General features: G+C 37.7%; 5 protein-coding genes and 1 pseudogene across 6 annotated transcripts; all 6 read left to right on the forward strand.

Moving 5' to 3' along the window:
• Positions 1 to 551: 551 nt before the first annotated feature.
• Positions 552 to 1,595, forward strand: LOC308412944 (chemokine XC receptor 1-like; the record flags this gene model as incomplete). Its single annotated transcript, XM_080907676.1, has 1 exon — positions 552 to 1,595. The coding sequence occupies one exon, from the start codon at positions 552 to 554 to the stop codon at positions 1,593 to 1,595; it is 1,044 nt and encodes a 347-aa protein (XP_080763802.1).
• A 1,691-nt stretch (positions 1,596 to 3,286) lies between these two features.
• Positions 3,287 to 4,267, forward strand: LOC308413063 (chemokine XC receptor 1-like; the record flags this gene model as incomplete). Its single annotated transcript, XM_080907851.1, has 1 exon — positions 3,287 to 4,267. One exon carries the CDS (start codon positions 3,287 to 3,289, stop codon positions 4,265 to 4,267), a length of 981 nt encoding a protein of 326 aa, XP_080763977.1.
• A 2,004-nt stretch (positions 4,268 to 6,271) lies between these two features.
• Positions 6,272 to 7,264, forward strand: LOC308413064 (chemokine XC receptor 1-like; the record flags this gene model as incomplete). Its single annotated transcript, XM_080907852.1, has 1 exon — positions 6,272 to 7,264. One exon carries the CDS (start codon positions 6,272 to 6,274, stop codon positions 7,262 to 7,264), a length of 993 nt encoding a protein of 330 aa, XP_080763978.1.
• A 964-nt stretch (positions 7,265 to 8,228) lies between these two features.
• LOC308413002 (chemokine XC receptor 1-like) lies at positions 8,229 to 9,242 on the forward strand (the record flags this gene model as incomplete). The annotated part of the gene is made up of 1 exon (XM_080907785.1): positions 8,229 to 9,242. The coding sequence occupies one exon, from the start codon at positions 8,229 to 8,231 to the stop codon at positions 9,240 to 9,242; it is 1,014 nt and encodes a 337-aa protein (XP_080763911.1).
• Positions 9,243 to 13,195: 3,953 nt separating this feature from the next.
• LOC308413004 (chemokine XC receptor 1-like) lies at positions 13,196 to 15,183 on the forward strand (the record flags this gene model as incomplete). Its single annotated transcript, XM_080907787.1, has 3 exons — positions 13,196 to 13,330; positions 13,467 to 13,611; positions 14,299 to 15,183. The coding sequence occupies exons 2-3, from the start codon at positions 13,477 to 13,479 to the stop codon at positions 15,181 to 15,183; spliced, it is 1,020 nt and encodes a 339-aa protein (XP_080763913.1). The 5' UTR covers positions 13,196 to 13,330; positions 13,467 to 13,476.
• Positions 15,184 to 17,605: 2,422 nt separating this feature from the next.
• LOC308413005 (chemokine XC receptor 1-like) lies at positions 17,606 to 18,564 on the forward strand (annotated as a pseudogene). Its single transcript has one exon. The product of its transcript is annotated as a chemokine XC receptor 1-like (transcript).
• The last annotated feature ends 3,958 nt before the right edge of the window (positions 18,565 to 22,522 follow it).

A 22,522-nucleotide genomic window follows, 5' to 3' on the forward strand; every position in this document is an offset into this window, starting at 1 on the left:
TGGTTTATGTTTAAAGCTTTGAGCCCTTCATCTTCTCTAAGGTTCTCTACCAGACTGTTTGGTCAGGCAATTCACAATGTGCTGTACCTTCTCAACCTGCAATGTTTCTCCAAGCCAGTTTGTACCCACTGCAATGACTAAATATACACAAAAGTGGCTCAGTCACAAACAGTCCTTGATTAGTTTTTATTTGCTAGCTTCTAGGTTTGCTGCATTTCTTCTTTGATGTTTTCGTTGATAAAATCCTGTCAAAAAACACAAATCAGTGCATAGAATATACTACATAAATACATTTTTAAGTCCATAAATATAAATGACTTTTAAAATGTATTCTTGGTTAAATATTATAATAGAGAGTAAGTGAGAAAAGTGAGATATGCATCCAAATACAGACTCAATGACCATTAGCTAATATTTGTTAGATAGCCTTGTCTAACAAAGGTTTATAATATTATAAGTCCTTAAGTAAGACTGTTAAATTTGACCTACTTGATATACCTGTCTAACAGTCTTTTTTAAATTTCCCTTTATGCTGGAAGAAAGTGGATACAATGGATAACGTAGATACTATCAGCACCAGCCTTGACTCAACCTCGTACCCCTATGATTATGACTACGATGAACTCTGCAACAAAACAGGTGTCATCCAATTTGGAGCGATCTTCACTCCAGTCTTTTTCTCCATTGTGGTGATTCTCAGCATCTTTGGCAACATCCTGGTCCTCGTGGTGCTGGTCAAGTTTGAGAATTTGAAATCCCTCACCAACACCTTCATCCTGAATCTGGCTGTATCAGATCTCTTCTTCACAGCTTCTCTGCCCTTCTGGGCCTACTACAACATGCACGGATGGACCTTAGGGGAGCATGCATGCAAAATAGTGAACTTTATCTTCTGCCTTGGATTCTACAGCAGCGGTATCCTCCTCATCCTGATGACTGCTCACCGCTATATAGCTGTTATAAATCCTCTGTCTGACATTGTTTCCACCACAGGGTATTACAGTATTGTAGCATCTGCGATCATTTGGGTCGTTAGCATCCTGGTTTCCAGTCTAGCTTTTGCTTCCACCAAAGTTGCAGAGTCAAAGTACTGTGTATATGCAGATTCTTATTGGAGCTTGTGGGGAATCTACCAGCAAAACATCCTCTTTCTAATTACCTCAGTGGTATTCATGTTTTGCTACACTCATATCATGTGCAGGTTGCTTCATCCTGTGCAAAGAAGACGAAACAAAACTTTGAAACTAATTTTTATTCTCATGGTTGTTTTCCTTGTTGGATGGGTACCTTACAATTTAGTGATATTTCTGCAGTCCTTTTCCTACTGGCCCAGAGAAAGTGACTCATTAGGGGAAGATTGTCAATATAGCAAAAATCTGGATTATGCGCTTGAGATTACTCGACTTTTTGCCTTTTCACAATGCTGCCTTAACCCCGTGTTTTATGTGTTTGTGGGGGTTAAATTCAAAACCCATTTGAAGAAAATGCTAAAGAGCTTGGGCCGCAAAAAAAACAATAACAGCTTTCGCAACAGACAAAACCGGCACACAATAACATCGATAACAAGTGGTGAAGAGTTGTCACAGGCACCTTGATATTGTAAAAAAACAGAACTAATACATCTTGTTCATTAACATAGTTGATTCTCAAAATGTCTCAAACGGATTTCATTGTTCTTTTGAATCTGGGTTCACTTGGGAATGAACTGCCAATATGTTTTTCCAAAATGATTTCCCCCAATGTTGGTGCTTTTTACAACCATTTTCTGACTCTTCTTTAAAATTACTGATCAGTAACCTATATCAATGCAGCATAACGGCTTATTTTCATCAGATTATTGCTTGCCATTTATTATTCAGTCAAATATGTTTATATTAACATTCACTAAATAACATTAAATAAAAAATAAAATGCCAAAAATAGACTGAGCAACATAACCTGCTACTTCTTTGTGAAACTGCATTTGGTTTCCTAATGTCTTTAGCCATCAGTGATCAAAGTATGCACACATATTCAAGAGGTTTATTGTCATCATAAACATCATAATGGAGTGTGGTCTATATGATTTCAAACCAGAAGAGCTGGTTTGATTGTCTCAGAAACTTTTTGAGATATCTGGGATTAAGACTTATGTTTCTGGAGTTTACAGATAATGGTATAAAAAAAAAAGAAGCACAAATTGAAATGACTGGCAGTTACTAATAACAGAAACTGACTTTTTAATGCAAAGTCTGAGTAAAATATTATAGAGCTGTTCATCCTGCCAAACCTATGATCGTAACTCAAACAGCCTCATTCAGATGATTGGATCATAAAGACTTCAAGTTGTTCTGGGGTCAGAGTGCAGTCGTGTAATTTACTGGAAAGGTGCAACTGAAACAAGAAGAATAGAAAAGTGGGAAACTTCTGTTTAACATCGATGGTGTGTAATATGTTGTAATATTTTGTAATATGTTGTAATATGTTATGTTTAATCAAGTTTGCTTCATGTACTTATCTGTGGTTATAGTTTCTGACCAAACTCTTCTATGATCAAAGAACCTTTTGTTGCTGTAGCAATTTCATTTGTGTTTAGATCTGCTGATTATGCTGTACATGGTATTACAGATATATATATACATATATGTCACTTTGATTATCCATGATAATAATAAAAAAAAAAAAATCTTTCCAGTTTTCAGCAGAACATGACTTCTTCCCAACAGAGTATTGGGTATTGTGCTTATTTTCATATTCTAATACCATCAGCATTATTCTTTTGCTTTACAAAATAATAAACAAAATAATACATGCAGTTATTTTTGTGTTCATTTTGGCTAGTGCTGCATGCTTGTAGTCTGTTACATTTTTAATAAAACTATGAGAAAATATTAAAATGTACTTTTAATTTTGTTTAAGTTGGATTTTCAATGCAGAAAAACAAGTTGCCCATGGTTTTTGGGCATGTTTTTTTTTTTTTTTTGTTAAGACGGCCTCTCTGACTTAATGTGAAACAAAAAGAGGAACTGTTACTTTAGTCAAGACCATCAGAGCTATCTGACCAGAGCGCAATTCAACACCAGAGTTGACAGCTGATTGTTGAGGTAAGTTGCTGTATTATTTCTCCTAAGTTGGACTTCAACTGGCTGCTCCCACTTGCTAACATAATGTACAAAGATTAAAACTAAAATAAAGAATTCTGTTATTTAATAGAGAACTGCTCAGTTAACGTCTTTAATTACATTTTAAAAATCTAGTTTTTTGTTTTTTGTTTTTTAGAAAACTGACAAAGGAAAACAACTTCACAATGAGTGACTATAGACTGAGTGATCATGTTGAATTTCTTTGTGAGACTGACTTTCCAAACATCACCGGCCCCCTTTTCATCCTGATCTTCATCCTCAGTGTCATAGGCAATGGTCTCCTCTTATGTGTTCTTTTCATCTACGAGAAACTGAACACAATGACAAATATTTTCATCCTGAACCTGGTCTGCTCTGATTTGATCTTCACCATCACACTTCCATTCTGGGCCGTTGATCATTTACACCACTGGGTCTTTGGGGACTTTGCCTGCAAATTCATGACTGCTGCATACTTTGTTGGGCTGTACAGCAGTGTCATTCTGCTGACTGCCATGACAGTGGATCGCTTCATTACCGTGGTGCTGAGCAACCATGCTATAAGGCAGAAGTCTGGAGTTGGTGCCTGTATAGCTGCCTGGGTCATCAGCATCTCGGCATCCCTGAGTGATGCTATGATAGTAAAAGTAGTAGACTGGGAAAATGTTACCTATTGCGAGCCTGAATTTGATGACAAGCTTGGACATTATCTCCAAGTATCACTGCTATTTTTCCTCCCATATGCCATCATTATTTTCTGCTATTCTGCCATCCTCAAGACAGTTTTACAAGCTTTAAACAGAAAGAAGCACAGGGCTGTAGCTGTGCTGTTGTGTATTGTTGCAGCCTTTTTCTTTTGCTGGGGGCCATACCATATTGTGCTTTTAATTAAATCTCTTTATAAACCGATAGGTTGTAAGGCACAGGAACAGTTAGAAGTTGCCTACCATATTTGTGAAATGCTTGCCTATTCTCACTGCTGTATGAACCCTCTGCTATATATGCTCTCACAGAAGATGCGAAAGCATCTGTTGAATCTTTTGTTCAGGAAGAACAGGGAGAGAGACACATCTCTCAGTTCTGTTAGTCAGAAAGCAGTTTTCATAGCTGGGAGTTCTGCTATAAACTTGGAACTGCACAACAATCAGTTAAACAGCCACTTGTGAAGTTAAACATCTGTAAATATTCTTATTTAATTTGACATCTTTTTTATGTTCTCCTGAAATTAAGTAGAAATTACATGCATTTTTAATTCTAATGTGCCAAGTAAAAGCAAAATGTACTCGACTTTTTGCCTTTTCACAATGCTGCCTTAACCCCGTGTTTTATGTGTTTGTGGGGGTTAAATTCAAAACCCATTTGAAGAAAATGCTAAAGAGCTTGGGCCGCAAAAAAAACAATAACAGCTTTCGCAACAGACAAAACCGGCACACAATAACATCGATAACAAGTGGTGAAGAGTTGTCACAGGCACCTTGATATTGTAAAAAAACAGAACTAATACATCTTGTTCATTAACATAGTTGATTCTCAAAATGTCTCAAACGGATTTCATTGTTCTTTTGAATCTGGGTTCACTTGGGAATGAACTGCCAATATGTTTTTCCAAAATGATTTCCCCCAATGTTGGTGCTTTTTACAACCATTTTCTGACTCTTCTTTAAAATTACTGATCAGTAACCTATATCAATGCAGCATAACGGCTTATTTTCATCAGATTATTGCTTGCCATTTATTATTCAGTCAAATATGTTTATATTAACATTCACTAAATAACATTAAATAAAAAATAAAATGCCAAAAATAGACTGAGCAACATAACCTGCTACTTCTTTGTGAAACTGCATTTGGTTTCCTAATGTCTTTAGCCATCAGTGATCAAAGTATGCACACATATTCAAGAGGTTTATTGTCATCATAAACATCATAATGGAGTGTGGTCTATATGATTTCAAACCAGAAGAGCTGGTTTGATTGTCTCAGAAACTTTTTGAGATATCTGGGATTAAGACTTATGTTTCTGGAGTTTACAGATAATGGTATAAAAAAAAAAGAAGCACAAATTGAAATGACTGGCAGTTACTAATAACAGAAACTGACTTTTTAATGCAAAGTCTGAGTAAAATATTATAGAGCTGTTCATCCTGCCAAACCTATGATCGTAACTCAAACAGCCTCATTCAGATGATTGGATCATAAAGACTTCAAGTTGTTCTGGGGTCAGAGTGCAGTCGTGTAATTTACTGGAAAGGTGCAACTGAAACAAGAAGAATAGAAAAGTGGGAAACTTCTGTTTAACATCGATGGTGTGTAATATGTTGTAATATTTTGTAATATGTTGTAATATGTTATGTTTAATCAAGTTTGCTTCATGTACTTATCTGTGGTTATAGTTTCTGACCAAACTCTTCTATGATCAAAGAACCTTTTGTTGCTGTAGCAATTTCATTTGTGTTTAGATCTGCTGATTATGCTGTACATGGTATTACAGATATATATATACATATATGTCACTTTGATTATCCATGATAATAATAAAAAAAAAAAAATCTTTCCAGTTTTCAGCAGAACATGACTTCTTCCCAACAGAGTATTGGGTATTGTGCTTATTTTCATATTCTAATACCATCAGCATTATTCTTTTGCTTTACAAAATAATAAACAAAATAATACATGCAGTTATTTTTGTGTTCATTTTGGCTAGTGCTGCATGCTTGTAGTCTGTTACATTTTTAATAAAACTATGAGAAAATATTAAAATGTACTTTTAATTTTGTTTAAGTTGGATTTTCAATGCAGAAAAACAAGTTGCCCATGGTTTTTGGGCATGTTTTTTTTTTTTTTTGTTAAGACGGCCTCTCTGACTTAATGTGAAACAAAAAGAGGAACTGTTACTTTAGTCAAGACCATCAGAGCTATCTGACCAGAGCGCAATTCAACACCAGAGTTGACAGCTGATTGTTGAGGTAAGTTGCTGTATTATTTCTCCTAAGTTGGACTTCAACTGGCTGCTCCCACTTGCTAACATAATGTACAAAGATTAAAACTAAAATAAAGAATTTCTGTTATTTAATAGAGAACTGCTCAGTTAACGTCTTTAATTACATTTTAAAAATCTAGTTTTTTGTTTTTTGTTTTTTAGAAAACTGACAAAGGAAAACAACTTCACAATGAGTGACTATAGACTGAGTGATCATGTTGAATTTCTTTGTGAGACTGACTTTCCAAACATCACCGGCCCCCTTTTCATCCTGATCTTCATCCTCAGTGTCATAGGCAATGGTCTCCTCTTATGTGTTCTTTTCATCTACGAGAAACTGAACACAATGACAAATATTTTCATCCTGAACCTGGTCTGCTCTGATTTGATCTTCACCATCACACTTCCATTCTGGGCCGTTGATCATTTACACCACTGGGTCTTTGGGGACTTTGCCTGCAAATTCATGACTGCTGCATACTTTGTTGGGCTGTACAGCAGTGTCATTCTGCTGACTGCCATGACAGTGGATCGCTTCATTACCGTGGTGCTGCACAACCGGCTGAGCAACCATGCTATAAGGCAGAAGTCTGGAGTTGGTGCCTGTATAGCTGCCTGGGTCATCAGCATCTCGGCATCCCTGAGTGATGCTATGATAGTAAAAGTAGTAGACTGGGAAAATGTTACCTATTGCGAGCCTGAATTTGATGACAAGCTTGGACATTATCTCCAAGTATCACTGCTATTTTTCCTCCCATATGCCATCATTATTTTCTGCTATTCTGCCATCCTCAAGACAGTTTTACAAGCTTTAAACAGAAAGAAGCACAGGGCTGTAGCTGTGCTGTTGTGTATTGTTGCAGCCTTTTTCTTTTGCTGGGGGCCATACCATATTGTGCTTTTAATTAAATCTCTTTATAAACCGATAGGTTGTAAGGCACAGGAACAGTTAGAAGTTGCCTACCATATTTGTGAAATGCTTGCCTATTCTCACTGCTGTATGAACCCTCTGCTATATATGCTCTCACAGAAGATGCGAAAGCATCTGTTGAATCTTTTGTTCAGGAAGAACAGGGAGAGAGACACATCTCTCAGTTCTGTTAGTCAGAAAGCAGTTTTCATAGCTGGGAGTTCTGCTATAAACTTGGAACTGCACAACAATCAGTTAAACAGCCACTTGTGAAGTTAAACATCTGTAAATATTCTTATTTAATTTGACATCTTTTTTATGTTCTCCTGAAATTAAGTAGAAATTACATGCATTTTTAATTCTAATGTGCCAAGTAAAAGCAAAATGTACGTGTGTAGGAATCTGTTTTCTACTGCACTTTTACAAGCAATGCTGTTTTTGTAAAAAAAACCAAAATACAATGTTACTGAAATCCAGTGAAGCTGTTTTCACTTCTCTCTTCTCTCTGCACATGTCATTATAGGCTAGATGGAAAAAATGCAATGAAAGCAAATTTCTGTGGTCATATTAGTACGAAGTGTAAGTGTATTAACACAATCAGTGAGGGAAACACAGAGTGCATGCACAAGGTAGGCTCTTCTTGGCTGTTTTTCTCTTTTGAATTAGGTGATAATACTCATAAGAAATGATTCATGTAATAATAAAATATTAGTATTTATTATTTATTATAATAACAATAATAAAGTATTATTTATTTATTATTAACAAAAATAAATGTTGTGACAGAAATACAGGAAATGTAAGGAAATGTAGGAATATGGAGTGGAATTTGATATAACTGCGATGTGAATTAACCAGGGAATATTAAATAAAACTGCAGTGCTGTTATGCAAGCAACATTATATGTTTTGACCATTTTCTTCACTGGTTCACAATAACCCCTGTGGACATGCTTTATTTGCCATTCATAGATTTATGATGTTATATCATTCTTTTTACATTTCTACATTTAATTTTTCCTGAATGCTGTTGAAGGCATGAATATTATGCTGTTCAACTTTATAATCATTGGTTCTAAACTGTATTAGTTTTTATCTTGACTAACATATTTGTACCAAAATGCATTAATTATGTTACTATATATAAATAAATAAATAAATAAATCATCTTCACAGTATAAGATTTTTTTTTCATTTCCTCAACAGTACTTTCCTCCCAAGACCTAAACAAGTAAATCATGGCCTTGGACAGTGACAGTTATGATTACATACACTTTAATGAGACTCACAGCAGTGAGACCGAGTATGACATTAAGATATCAGAACTTTACTATCCTGCTGCTGTCAACAGTCTCGTCTTCTGCATCAGCCTTCCTGCAAACAGCTTCCTGCTGTGGGTCCTCTGGACGGAACAAGCTTGGAAGATCACATCGGATATTTTACTTCTTCAGCTCACAGTTTCTAACCTCTGCCTCACTGTGACATTGCCTTTTGCAGCCTGTAATGCACTCCATGGGTGGGTCTTTGGAGAGTGGGCCTGCGGAGTAGGTGTAGGGATTTATTTTCTGGGACTATTCACCGCCGTGGTGATCCTCACTGCCATGTCTTTGCATTCTTATGTTACTGTGGTTCAGCCTTGGTGCTTGTCTGCACAGGCCTTAACAAAATATGGTGTTCTCATAGGTAGCATTGTGATGTGGCTGGTGTGTGCTGCTGCAAGCATTAAACTGGCTGTGAGTTGTAGAGTCATCGAATTTGCTGACATTAAAGTGTGTGTAAATTTTGTGGAGTCACTAACCATGAAACTCACTGAAATCTACACACAGATTTTTCTTTTCTTTCTCATTCCTGTCCTTATCACTTCATTCTGTTATGTTCACATGTGGATAATGGCGAAGCAGGGCAGGATAAACAGCCAACAACAGCCTTCAAAATTGATTTTAGGCATAACTGTCAGTACTTTTCTATGCTTGGCTCCTTCTAGCATCCACATGTTTATACAGTCCTTGCTACTATTGGATTTTTATGAGTACACACATGAACTGATATATGCATTGCACTATGCTTGGTTGATCATTCATCCCATCATTCACATCTACTGCTGCTTTATCCCTTTGGTGCATTTAATAGGAGTACAAAGGTTTAGGAGGTATCTTCCCATGCCGTGCAATACATTATCACTGTGCAGAGATGAAACTAAAACTGACAGTCCAATGGCATTAATCCCTCTCCAAAATGCGGAAGAAATTTGAATTTACTGTAGCATGCATGCATTAGGATGAGACAGCTAGATGCTTGAGGGTTTGATTAGATAAATTAGCTGAACTTAATATAGTACAAGCAACAGTAACAAGATCAAAAAATGGGCAGCACCTATTAAGATAAGATAAGATAAGATAAGATAAGATAGAACTTTATTAATCCCTCGGGTGGGTTCCTCTGGGAAATTCGACTTCCAAAAAGCACAGCAACGACCGAAGTTACAGTTACAGAATTGTTATATATATATATATATATATATATACACACACACACACACACACACACACACACACACACACACACACACACACACACACACACACACACACACACACACATATATAAATACAGAGACAAATATAAATAAAATATACAAAGGGGATAAATAGAATAAATAGGAATAAAAAATAAAAATACAAGTGAATTGCACATTTCAAGTATTGAGTCTATTGCACTGTTGACTATTTACAAAAAGTATTGCACAAGGTATTGTACAGTGAGGTGAAGAGGCACTACAGCTTAGTTGTTCCCCCCTCCTTTGTCCTCCTGTTTCCCCTCCCTCTCCCCTCCAGAGAGGAGTTAAACAGTTTGATGGCGTGTGGGACAAAGGAGTTTTTAAGTCTGCTAGTTCTTGTCTTGGGGAGAAGCAACCTGTCACTGAACAGACTCTTCTGATTGTTTATGGCCATGTGCAGAGGATGCCCAGCATTGTTCATAATGTCCAGCAGTTTCTATTAATGATAGAGTCTGACTTTGTTGATGCCAAAGGGGTGTACCACACAGCAAGATTAATGGCTTAGTGACCTGAGTTTTCTGTTACGAAAGTGACTTTGTTTTTACCTGGCTAAATCACCATGGTAACATGCTGAATACCCAACCAGTGAAAGTTGATAACCACCTTTGTAATATTCGTTATGTCCCACATGGGTTTTCAGTTTTGTTGAGCCAGGTAAGACAAAGAAAGCCAACATTCTCATAGTTTACCTCTTTGGTAGAGAGTGGTACAAAATGGCAAATAAATAAAAAACAGCTCAATTAGTCAAGCTTTATAGAAAGACAAATGCTACATCTGCTGCTTCATGCACAGAAAATTCAGGGTGTTCTGTGGTTAGACTGGGATTCTACCAGTTACTGCAAAGGTGTCCATCATATAAAGAGAAACAGAAGTGACAATTTCATTTTGACATTGTGTAATGTGTTGTGTTTCAATACCTTTTCTTAATGTTTTTATCTGTGTTTATATACTTTCTGATCAGAATCTTCTATTTTATACTTCTACTACTCCAAAATGATCTGTTGATTATACTGTACATTGTAGAAGTGATATTGTAGATCGGTCTCTATGATTACATGTGTTACATTTTCTGTTGTCAAAAAAATCACTTTCAAAGCTATTTTTTATACATTTGATATCATGATTATTTTCACATTTTATTTCATGTAAAGTATTCTCAATGCATTTGATTTAAAAAAATAAAACTAACGTTTGTATCTTGTGGAAGTTTATTTAATATGAAAGAGATACCTTTTAATATTTTCTTAACAGCATACTTTCTTTTTCAACAAGCGAGCAACTAGGAAGTAAGTAAGCAAATTTCACTTTGACCTGTCGACTTGAAAGATCAATTTTCTCTTTCTAATCATGTTGGACAAATTTCCTGGTGCAGATCAGTTAGAGTGAAGTGTGACTTAGCATGATAATAGAAAAGGCTCAACGATTGATCCAGCGTGTTAACACCTTGCATGTTCAGTTCAACAAAGCAGGCAAGTTCAGCAGGTGCAGACTCAGCCATCAGATTAGCATGTATGAAAAACAAATAGCCAAAAAACAAATAACCAAAAAAACAAAAACAAAAACAAAAAAAAACTGGTTGCTGAATGTCCTTAATTTAACCAGTTTAACCACTAATACAACATCTTGAGTTTTCATAATCATGTTAGAGTTAATATATTATTACATATAACTGCAAGTTGTTTATTTCTGTATTTCTAACATTTATCATTATTAAATATGATTTAATAGTTAAATAAAAGAAACAGCTGCATGAAAATCAAAGATTAATTAAAACAGGGTCGAGCCAGCAGGTCTTTGTACCTTTCTCTGTGTTTCGTTGCAGGTGGTTTGGTGGGTGGATCCCAACTGGTTTCTGCCCTCCTGTGAAGCTGCGTTTCTGGGCTTTCTGTCATACACCTGCAGGCAGTCTGCTCATTGAAAGCTGCGTAGCCTGTTTTAGACTTTCTGCTAGTGGTGTGTGATATTTGTGCAAGTTTTGATGTGATACCAAGTAAATACGGGGCCAGTATACTAATACTTTTAACTTATAAAAGCAGCTTATGAAGGGGAGAGTGGTGCGTCATTATCTACAAGATTAACACATTTTAAAAACCACTAAAAAAAAATCACTGTGATTTTTACTTTTCATGATAATGAATGAACACAAGACCACGCCTTATAACTATCCTTGTGTTTTTGGGAGACCTGGAATGTCTTTAGACTTTTTCTGTATGCTGGTGGTCTGGGTCTGTCGGAGGGATTTACTTCCTCCTGTCTTCGTTTCTTTTGCTGCTCATTCTGTGTGAAAGCTCTTTTTATTTATACTAGTTTGTCACAGTACAGGATTTGTGTTCGCAGTGTTTTTATTTGCAGTTGTGAAGTACTTCTACACAATGCTGCGCTTTCTCACTCACTACAGCTCTGTGCGATTGAGTCACCTGACCACAAGACAACTAAACATAGTGGAGCAGGGAAGAAGGGGTGGCGCAAAGTTAGGCAGGATGAGAGGAGTGGTGTTTGCACAGACACATCAACTTTCTGATGACTGGGAGCAACGCACTAAAGGTAAAGGAGCAAAACAAAGTATCGATCCTATCATGCTAGCATTGATACCAGCAGTGGTATTGATACTACCAATAATCAAATTGATTTAATAAATGTAAAAATGAGCATGCACCAGCATTTTGGATACTGGATTTAATAAACTGGTCTTTATTATCAATGCTGCAGCAGGATGTAAAATGCAAATTGGGACAGCTTACGCTGAGAGGTACAATCAAGTAGCTGGGATAATGTACAGGAACATCTGAGTTGCATATGGACTTGAAGTCCCTAAGTCCCAATGGGAGACACCAACAAAGGTGGTTGAGAACAACAGGGCTAATGTCCTGTGGGACTTCCAGTTTCAGACAGACAAGCAGCAGCTGGCCAAGCAACCACCACAGTGGTGGCTGACAAGGAAGCGAAGACTGAGGTTGTGATAGATGTGGCAATCCCAGTGGACAACAACATCAGAAAGAAGTAGCATGAGAAAATAGAGATGTACAAGGGACTGTAGCAACAGCGGGATGTGGAAGGTAAAGTCCAAAGTGGTCCCAGTGGTAAAGGAAGCATTAGAAGCTATAAATCTGAAATTGGAAGACTGGCTCCAGCAGATTTCAGCACAACATCAGAGGTGTTTGTCCAGAAGATTGCAGACATAGGAACACCTAAGATACTGCTCAACACCCTCAAACTATCAGGCCTCTGGAAGAGAGCCAAAGCTTAAGATTCACATGCATACTATCCCTTCTAAGGGGTGGTTATTTATTTATTTTTTTCATTTTTATATGGGAGGGTAACAATTACCGGAAAGTGTAACTTAGGATAAAGAGCGTGAAGTTTTAGTTTAATAACAGTGACGTGTATGCTGTGTTTCCTCAAGTTATTTTCAGGTTTTGCAGTTCATATGATTGGGACCTTTTATTGTTATTCTGTTGTAGCAATTTTAAAATACATTGACCTACTGAATATGCTGTACATATTATTAGAAGTATATTTTAGGTTATCATTGTCAGTTTTTTGAAGGTTTGCTGTATCTTTCCAGTTTTCAGCTGAAAATAACTGCTTTCCAACAAGTTTTGGGTACTGTCCTCATAATCACATTTTAATATCATCAGCAATATTCATGTGTTTTGCAAAAGAGAAAAAACTGCAACTCTGAATTACTGTGAATAAAAAGAGGAACTGTAAGTTAACACAAGAACTTCACAACTTTTCCAGCACAATGCAACTGACCACAAGGCATGACAGCTGATGATTTGGGTAAGTGATTTCTCTATCCCTGTTGCTTACATAAGGTGAAAACTAAAACTCAACAGTTTGTGTCATTTTATTGGAAAAAGAAGGGGTAATGTACATACATTTTATAAATCTAGTTTTGTGTTTATGTTTTTTCTAGAAAACAGACAATGACAAACAACTTCACAATGAGTGACCATGGACTGAGTGATGTTGCATTTCTTTGTGAGACTGACTTTCCAACTTTTACTGGCCCTTTCTTCATCTTGATCTTCATCATCAGCGTCATAGGCAACAGCCTCCTCTTATTGTCACGGTCCTGGGTCGGGTCGACCCAGCATTTTGAGTTTCTTATGTTTTGGTTTATTTTTGCATTATGGATTGGTTATTCTCTGGTGATACTGTTTTGATTATAATTATATTCTGATTCTTTAGTTATCTGATGATGATGTTGATGACGATGATGATTATGTCTGGTTTAGGTTTTGTTATCTTGCCCTTATGTTTGGTTTAGGTTGCCTGTGCTTAGTCTTCTCTGCCCGTATGTCCCTCTGTTTGTCCATGACGTCATTATGCCTGTTTACGAGTCTGTCTCTGTCTGGCGTGTGCTTCCTGTCTTATTTTGTAGGTCTGTGTCCTTTGTCAGTGCGTTCAGCTTTGTGCTCTCCCTGTCTCGTCAGTGTAATCAACGTCAGCCGTGTCTCCCAGCTGTTTCCTCTTTGCTCCGTTCACCTCTTGTATTTAGTGTCTGTGTCTTCCCCTACTCTGTGTCGCATCGTTAACGTCTGTTCACCCTCACTTGCTGCGTGTTTAGGATTTCCAGTCCTCCTGCATCTCTGTTTAGAGTTTTGTTTGCTTTTGTGAGTTTTATTTTATCTTGATGTTCTGCTCCAGCAATAAAGCTGCATTTTCTGTCTAAACCTCGTGTCCTGAGAATCCTGCATTTTGGGTCCACCACTCCTGCCTGCCTGCCACACAGCCGACCATGACACTTATGTGTTCTCTTCATCTACGAGAAACTGAAAAGTATCACAAATATTTTCATCCTGAACCTGGTCTGCTCTGATTTGATCTTCACCATCACACTTCCATTCTGGGCTGTTGATCATTTACACCACTGGGTCTTTGGGGACTTTGCCTGCAAATTTCTGACTGCTGCATTCTTTGTTGGACTGTACAGCAGTGTCATTCTACTGACTGCCATGACAGTGGATCGTTTCATTCTCGTGGTGCTGCACAACTGGCCGAGCAACCAAGTTAAAAGGAAGAGGTGTGGAGTTGGTGCCTGTATAGCTGCCTGGGTCATCAGCATCTCGGCATCCCTGAGTGATGCTATGATAGTAAAAGTAGTAGACTGGGAAAATGTTACCTATTGCGAGCCTGAATTTGATGACAAGCTTGGACATTATCTCCAAGTATCACTGCTATTCTTCCTCCCATATGCCATCATTATTTTCTGCTATTCTGCCATCCTAATGAAAGTTTTACAAGCTTTAAACAGAAAGAAGAACAGAACTGTAGCTGTGCTGTTGTGTATTGTTGCAGCCTTTTTCTTTTGCTGGGGGCCATACCATATTGTGCTTTTAATTAAATCTCTTTATAAACCGATAGGTTGTAAGGCAGAGGAACAGTTAGCAGTTGCCTACCATATTTGTGAAATGCTTGCCTATTCTCACTGCTGTATGAACCCTCTGCTATGTATGCTCTCACAGAAGATACGAAAGCATCTGTTGAATCTTTTATGCTGTAAAAAACTGTGCAGGAAGAAAAGAGAGGAAGACACTGGCCAGAACACTTCTGTTACTCGTAATGTAGCTTTTACAACTGTGAGTTCTGCTGTTCAGTTGGAACTGCATCCATTAAACATACACAGTTGAAATTAAACACCAATTGAGTCTGTAACTATTTTTATTTGATTTGACATCTTTTATATATTCACCTGAAATTATTTTTTAATGTGTAAAGTCAAAGATTTATGTGTGTAAAGATGTGTATTTCACCGCTTTAATCAGCTGTGCCTGTAAAAAAGAAAATGTTGCTAGAATCGGTTGAAGCTATTTTCACTTCTCTGTTCTTATGGTATGCCAGGATAGACTGGGTTGGAAAAGAAATGCACTGACAGCAGATTTTTGTGATTGCTGATAGAGTCAGACTGGTCAAGTATGAGTGCAATAACACAACCATGGAGAGACTCATTGAGCAGTACCTAAAGTCACATGGAGTGCAAGCACACGGTAAGCTCTCCGTGGCATTTTATCTCTTTTGAGTAAGGTGACAACATAGTAATGGGAAATGATTTATGTAATAATTAAAATCTAAAAGGTTTCAAAGAGAAATATAGGAAAATGTTTTTGAAAAAATGACTCTGGATCTTATATGGGTGTGAAATTAAAGTGAACTCTTTTTACTATTTCATTACAAAGGCAAAAAGAAAGGTCTCGCATTATGAACTGAATAATTAACATGGGCTTGGTTGTTACTGCAATAACTAGTGGGTATTTAAGACTTTCATTTTCAGATCATTTGATTTACTTTTGTGTGTGTCAGTAGAATTCGGGTGAAGGCACACTGACTTTGTTGGTCAGACCTGGACACCTGGAGTTCTGTAGCTGTCACGGTTTTGTTTATTTATCCGCTGCCTTGGTCTCAGTTTGAGATCTTGTTGCTGATTGTTGGTACTCCTGCTTTTGTATTTCTCTCTGTATGAGAAGAGGCTGACTCTCAGTTGATGATTTAAATTATATGCACGAACTGATCAACAGCTTATTGACTTCTCTCTTTGTTTGTCTAATATGTTAACATGCTCTGATTTCAAATTTCAGTTTGAGAAATTCAGTCTTCTTTTAAATCTAGTTTCACTTGGGAATTACCTGCGAACATGGTGTCAGTCTTTTTGCATGCATTCTTAATAGTCAACTCTGACTTCTGTATTGCATATCTGGACCACTCTAAGTTAATTGATGTGTAATATGATGTGCTTTGTTTGGTATCTTTCATGTAGTTTTTTGTAGTTATCTATTCTTGCTATAAAACCGTGCAGTTTTACAACGGAAAACTTTCGATGTTGATCTACTACACTGGGCATACCATCAGAGATATCATAAATCTGTCACTTTGATGATATCATGGATCCATTTCATTTTATCAGCAGGAAATACTTTCTTACCAACACAATGGTTGGTATTGTGCTTTTACATAAAAATTATGTAGTCAGCATTTTCATGCTTTACAAAAAACAATCATACATCTATGTTTATGTGTGTTCTGATCTGTGCAGCATGTTTGTGCACCGTTATATGTCCCTGATAAGTATGAGAAAAAAATATTCAAACATTTGTGTTCCAAACAGTCAGTTTGTGTCATGGTCCGCGGCCCGGTGTCTGAGGAGCAGATGGGATGCCCACGACTACGGGTGTGGCTGTCGTCTCCACACCTGCATCCCATTCCAGGCGATCATCAGGAGGACTATTTAACCCCTCTCAGCTGGCTGCTCCAGGCCAGTCCGTTAGTCACCATTCAGCGGTTATCGCTCGGTGTGTTTGAGCCTACATCTGCCTGTCCTCCTGCCCGCCTGGAGTTCGAATAAACCACCGGTCATCATCTCCTCCGTCTCCCTGGAGCTCTCCCGCAGACCCTCACCCCTCTCTCTGGTTCCCACGGCCCAGCCCTGATCGTAAGATAAATAACTCTACCCCGTGTATGCTGTTATCTCCCCGCTCCCCAGTAACTCTCTTGCCTTTTCTGTTGCAGCCTCCCACGGTCCTGATCATGGCGTTCCCGAGTTGTTTGTCTCTCGGTCCCTTTGTTTTAACATTAACTCAGCGTGTTTTCCTTTGACCATTCCGGGACACCCTTAGTTCAGAAATAAAGTTTATTTTGCGTGCATCTCTGCGTATTGTGTTTGCTTCTGGGTCCAGCTTGTGTGCTTGAACTATGGTTCTTGACAGTTTGAGTTTCATTTTCAACTTTCAGTTTCACTATGAGAAAAGGATTGCATATGGATTCTTTTTCTTTAAAAAATGTGACCTTTGGTAAGGAGGCATCTTTGACTTAATTTGAAACAAAAAGAGGAACACCGATTTGTTTAAGTACATTACAGCTTTGTCAGCACAGCTCAATTCAACAGAAGACTTGACAAGAGATGCTTGAAGTAAATTGTTGTGTTTGCTCCTCTAATTTTGTACTTTACTAGAATGCATGGTTTATGTAACATGAAAAAACTAAAACTAAAAGCAACAGTTTGTGTCATTTTAGAGAAAAAAATTTAGCTTTGTGTTTATGTTTTCTAGAAAATTAACAATGGCAAACAACTTCACAATCAATGAGGCTGCCTATCTTTGTGAGACTGACTTTCCAATTTCAACTGGGACACTCTTCATCATCAGTCTCATAGGCAACGGTCTCCTCTTATGCGTTCTCTTCATCTACGAGAAACTGACAAGTGTCACAACTATTTTCATCCTGAACCTGACCTGCTCCGATTTGATCTTCACCATCACACTTCCATTTTGGGCTGTTGATCATTTACACCACTGGGTCTTTGGGGAATTTGTCTGCAAATTTCTGACTGCCGCATTCTTTGTTGGGCTGTACAGCAGTGTCATTCTACTGACTGCCATGACAGTGGATCGTTTCATTCTCGTGGTGCTGCACAAGTGGCCGAGCAACCATGCTAGAAAGAAGTATGCAGTCGGTGCTTGTATATCTGCCTGGGTCATCAGCATCTCAGCATCCCTGAGTGAAGCCATAAAAGTAAAGGTGGTAAACTGGTATGGTTTTAACTATTGTGAGGATGGATCTGATGAACAGCTTGGACGTTATCTCCAAGTATCACTCCTATTCTTCCTCCCATTATTATTTTTTGCTATTCTTCAATCCTCAAGACAGTTTTACAAGGTTTAAAGAAAAAGAAGCACAGGGCTGTAGCTTTGCTGTTGTGTATTGTTGCAGCTTTCTTCATTTGCTGGGGGCCATACCATATTAAGCTTTTAATCAAGTCTCTCAATACAAACAAAGATTGTAAGGTACTGAAACGGTTAGCAGTTGCCTACCATATCTGTGAAATGCTTGCCTATTCTCACTGCTGTATGAACTCGCTGCTGTATATGATCTCACAGGATTCGCAAAAGCATCTGTTTAATCTTTTGTGCTGTGAAAAACTGTGCAGGAAGAACAGAAAGAAAGACACCAGTCAGAAGACTTTTGTTATTCAGAATGTAGCTTTCACAGCAGAGAGCTCTGTTGTTAAGAGTAACTGAACACTGATCCATTAAGCAGGCACAAATGAACTGTTGGTTCAGTGTGTAAATACTTTCATTTGAATTTACATCTTTTATATATTCTCTTGAAACAATATCCGGTTGTTCAGTGATGACGCGACGAATCCTACTTCCGGGTCTAAAGTAGTCTGCGTTTAATATGGCTTTTGTGTTGTTAACATGTTTAATGTTATGTATTTTCTTCTATTTGATCTCAAAAAGCTCCTAAAACAGTCAGTGATCACTGTTGACCTCCCTCGGCTTTTATTACCACTAACCATTTATTTAAGCTCAGTTTTTAAAACCTTAGGATGTAACTACAGCCCAGCCCATGCAGCAGTATATGAATGACTAACCTCGTATTGTGGATGGATTATCTCAGTTGTTCTCCTGGCTGAAGTTTGGTCCTTTTACAGCATCCTGCCATGCGATTACATTTGTTCCTGACCACCGAGAACACTCACGGTAACTTTTATCGAGTGGAAAAAAAGTTAGCTTGTTTATATTATGCTAACATAGCTGTGTCGCTAGCGGTCACGTAACACATTATATACCAGCTAGCCCAACTTCAGTAACCCTACAAACGTCACTGCTGTTTAGTTTTCTGTCTTCATTTATGCTGGAAGTGATAACAGAGCTGTACGTTTTAATTTGTTTCCAAAACCCCGCAGTCAGGACATGCTATATTGTATTTAGATAGAAGCTAGCGAGCCAACTCCCTGCTAACTTCTAACTCCGTTAAATGTCATAAATTCTGTTTTCATGGATGCCTGGATGTTAAACTCAATTGTTACACCTGGTAGAGCAGAACGCTGATCATTTTATTAAAGATGAAAGACTTTAGACAGTTTTTCAACTCTCAGTAATGCCATAGTGATCGTTTGATATATGGACCTGCAGCGGAGTTTTAGACCCAGACACGGCTAGTGACGTCAGACTGAACAACCGGATACATCTATTTTTCAGGTGTTTAATGTGCCAACTAAAGGATGTATGTGTGTAAAAATGTGTATTTTATGCTGCACCATCACTTTCTGTTTCTTCTTTTTAAAATGTTGCTTAAATCCAGTGAATCTGTTTTGTCTTTTCTGCTGTCTCATGGGAAAATGTGTCTTTTCTGTGGCATGTGCAGATTATTCCATTAACACCCATTTTTTGGCATCCCAGGTAGAGTCAAACTAGTGTGATATGCAATACAATGAGCAGTACTTTGAGTGACATAGGGTAGGTGCTTAATAGACAAATTTATGTAATGCAGATGTGCAGATATATCATTTAAGAAAGAAAATGTCGATGTTATGCAAGCAACAACGTTTGCTGTGACCCTTTGTTTCTTTGACTCTCAGCGACCCCTGTAGGCTCACTTAATGTAATTAAAGATCTCTGTCATATTATTGCTTCGCCATTTAAAGTGGTCCTTTAAATTAAAATCGAATTCTATATACTTGTTTTGAGAAGAAATGCCCAGAAAGTAATAGTCTTCCCAAAAGTGGAGTCACCACTCCACCTGAAGGGAGGGGAAATCATTGATCATTTAACATTAATCACAGTGTAAGATACAAAACAGAGCAGTGGCAAAGTACTGACATTATTTATTTAAGTAGAAGTACAGACACCTGCGTTAAAAAAAATACTCCAGTAAAAGTTACAGTACTGAGCCAACTTCTTTATTTAGGTAAAAATAGAAATTAAAGGATCTGAAATCTATTAAAAGTAAGATAAATGTAAAAAGTAGCTCCGTGAAGCAACTTTGCAAAAGTAACTGAACCTTTGCAATATTAATATTGATATTTCTGTTCTTTACATCCTGGCTTCTTTCCCATGCTGTCAATCTCAATATTGACATGTCTGATTTCTTTGAGTTTCTTTTCATGTAACCCACCTCCTCCCCATCTCCACCTCAGGCACCTCGGCCAAAGCTCTATTCAAGCCTCAGTCTTCATCTTCACCACCACCTCCAGCGTCTAGATTCTGGGGGGTTTATCAGAGTCTTATCGCGAATTACATTCATTTCTTTGTCACAATAAATCATGTTCAATTCCTCCAAGTGATCTCTCCTTATAGAAATGATAATAAAATAATATTAGTACACGAGAGTACCACATGGAAGCTCTTGTCAGACATCATAGCGACTAAGATGAATAGGCATGGCTCACTAATAATAATAATAATAATAATAATAATAATAATAATAATAATAATAATAATAATACATTTTATTTGAGGGCGCCTTTCAAAAACCCAAGGTCACCTTACAGAAGAACAAAATGAATAAAAGGAGCAATAGTCATAAAATACATAAAATAAATTAAAATTGCAAAACAGAACTTGACAACAGATAAAATCAGCACTAAACCGAATAAGCCAGTTTGAACAGATGTGTTTTTAACTGTGACTTAAATACGGGAAGAGAGTCTATATTTCTTATGGCTGGAGGAAGAGCGTTCCAGAGCCGAGGAACAGAGCGACTGAAGGCTCTGTTCCCCATAGTGATAAGACGTACGGACGGGACAGTAAGATGAATAGCAGATGAGGATCTGAGAGGGCGGGAAACAGTGGTGATATGAAGCAGGTCACACAAATAGGAAGGAGCAGATTTATGGATACACTTGTATGTGAGAAGTTTGATTTTAAAGTTTATCCTGGCTTCTGGGCAACCAGTGAAGCTGCTAAAGAACTAGGGCAGGGTTTAGCAACCTTTAACACCGAAAGAGCCATTTGGACCCGGTTTCCATGCAAAAGAAAACACTGGGAGCCGCAAATACTTTTTGACATCTAAAATGAAGATAACACTGTATATATTGGTGTGTTGCTTATGAAATCCTTGAAGTGCTACAGAGAAAATAAAATTTTATTTATGTAATTAACACATTTTAAACTCTTAAAGAAATATAACAAAAGGAAAGACACCCAGCTGAACTAAAATGATCCATGTAGCAAACAAAAACTGTTATGTCGCCTTTGGGCTTTTGGAGCCTTGACCTGACTTTTAAAAAATAACTGGAAAAAAAAAGCACTATGCTGCTAAAAAATGAAAAATAGATATTTGCAAAATTCTGCCTAAATATGTATTTTACCTGGTTAATGTTTGTGGCGGGGCGTGGTCTGCAGCGCCGCTGTAGGGGAGGCGGACGCACCTGAGCGGCACCCGCAATCACGCCTTGCCGCCTTTACGTCTGTGCTATCTATGCTGTTGTGTGTGTGTGACGCTTATTTTGAGCGATGAAAAAAAAATAAAAATAGAATAGAATTCTATTTTTATATTTCAATATCACAATAATCTTCCAATTTAGAACTACAAGTTAAAAAACAACTTACATACACTTCAGCTAAATACTTCTAATTTATTTTCCCAAACCACACGGAGCCGCACTATAAGGACTAAAGAGCCGACTCCTGAACTAGGGTAATATAAGCTCTTCAGTGGGGCACAGAAAGAAATTGGCAAGAGCACCAGAGGCGCAAAACACCAGCTACTGGTAGACAGAGCAGTTGCCCGACATTGCAAGACTATAGGCTGACCAACCTGTGAAATGCCTAGAACTATACAAAATCAACAGGACCCTAAGAGCCTTTATCAGGAACTCGATGGGAATGTGGTGTATAAGACTACAAGCCCAAGTCGCAATCAAGTGCGGGCTCTGCCTCAGTGAGATCACTGACAAGACTGGCTATGGATGACATCAAGCTGTATGTCAAGAGTGAATGAGACATCGATTCACTGATCCACACCAGGATATACAGCAATGACATCGGACTGCAGATGAAAAATGAGAAATTCTACTTAAATACAGTACTTTGTTACTGCTCTGTAATATATTATCACAAAGCAGACACAGATGGAGGTTCAGAGAAAGAGTGTGATGTAAAAGAGTGTGATTAGGCTCAAACAAAGATACCCTAATTACTTTAGCCTATGTTGTAAAGAAAAAAAAGACTTCCCAAATCTGCCTATGAG

The sequence above is a fragment of the Rhamphochromis sp. 'chilingali' genome (assembly GCF_963969265.1).
Source record: "Rhamphochromis sp. 'chilingali' genome assembly, chromosome: 16".
In the NCBI taxonomy this organism is placed as follows: domain Eukaryota; kingdom Metazoa; phylum Chordata; class Actinopteri; order Cichliformes; family Cichlidae; genus Rhamphochromis; species Rhamphochromis sp. 'chilingali'.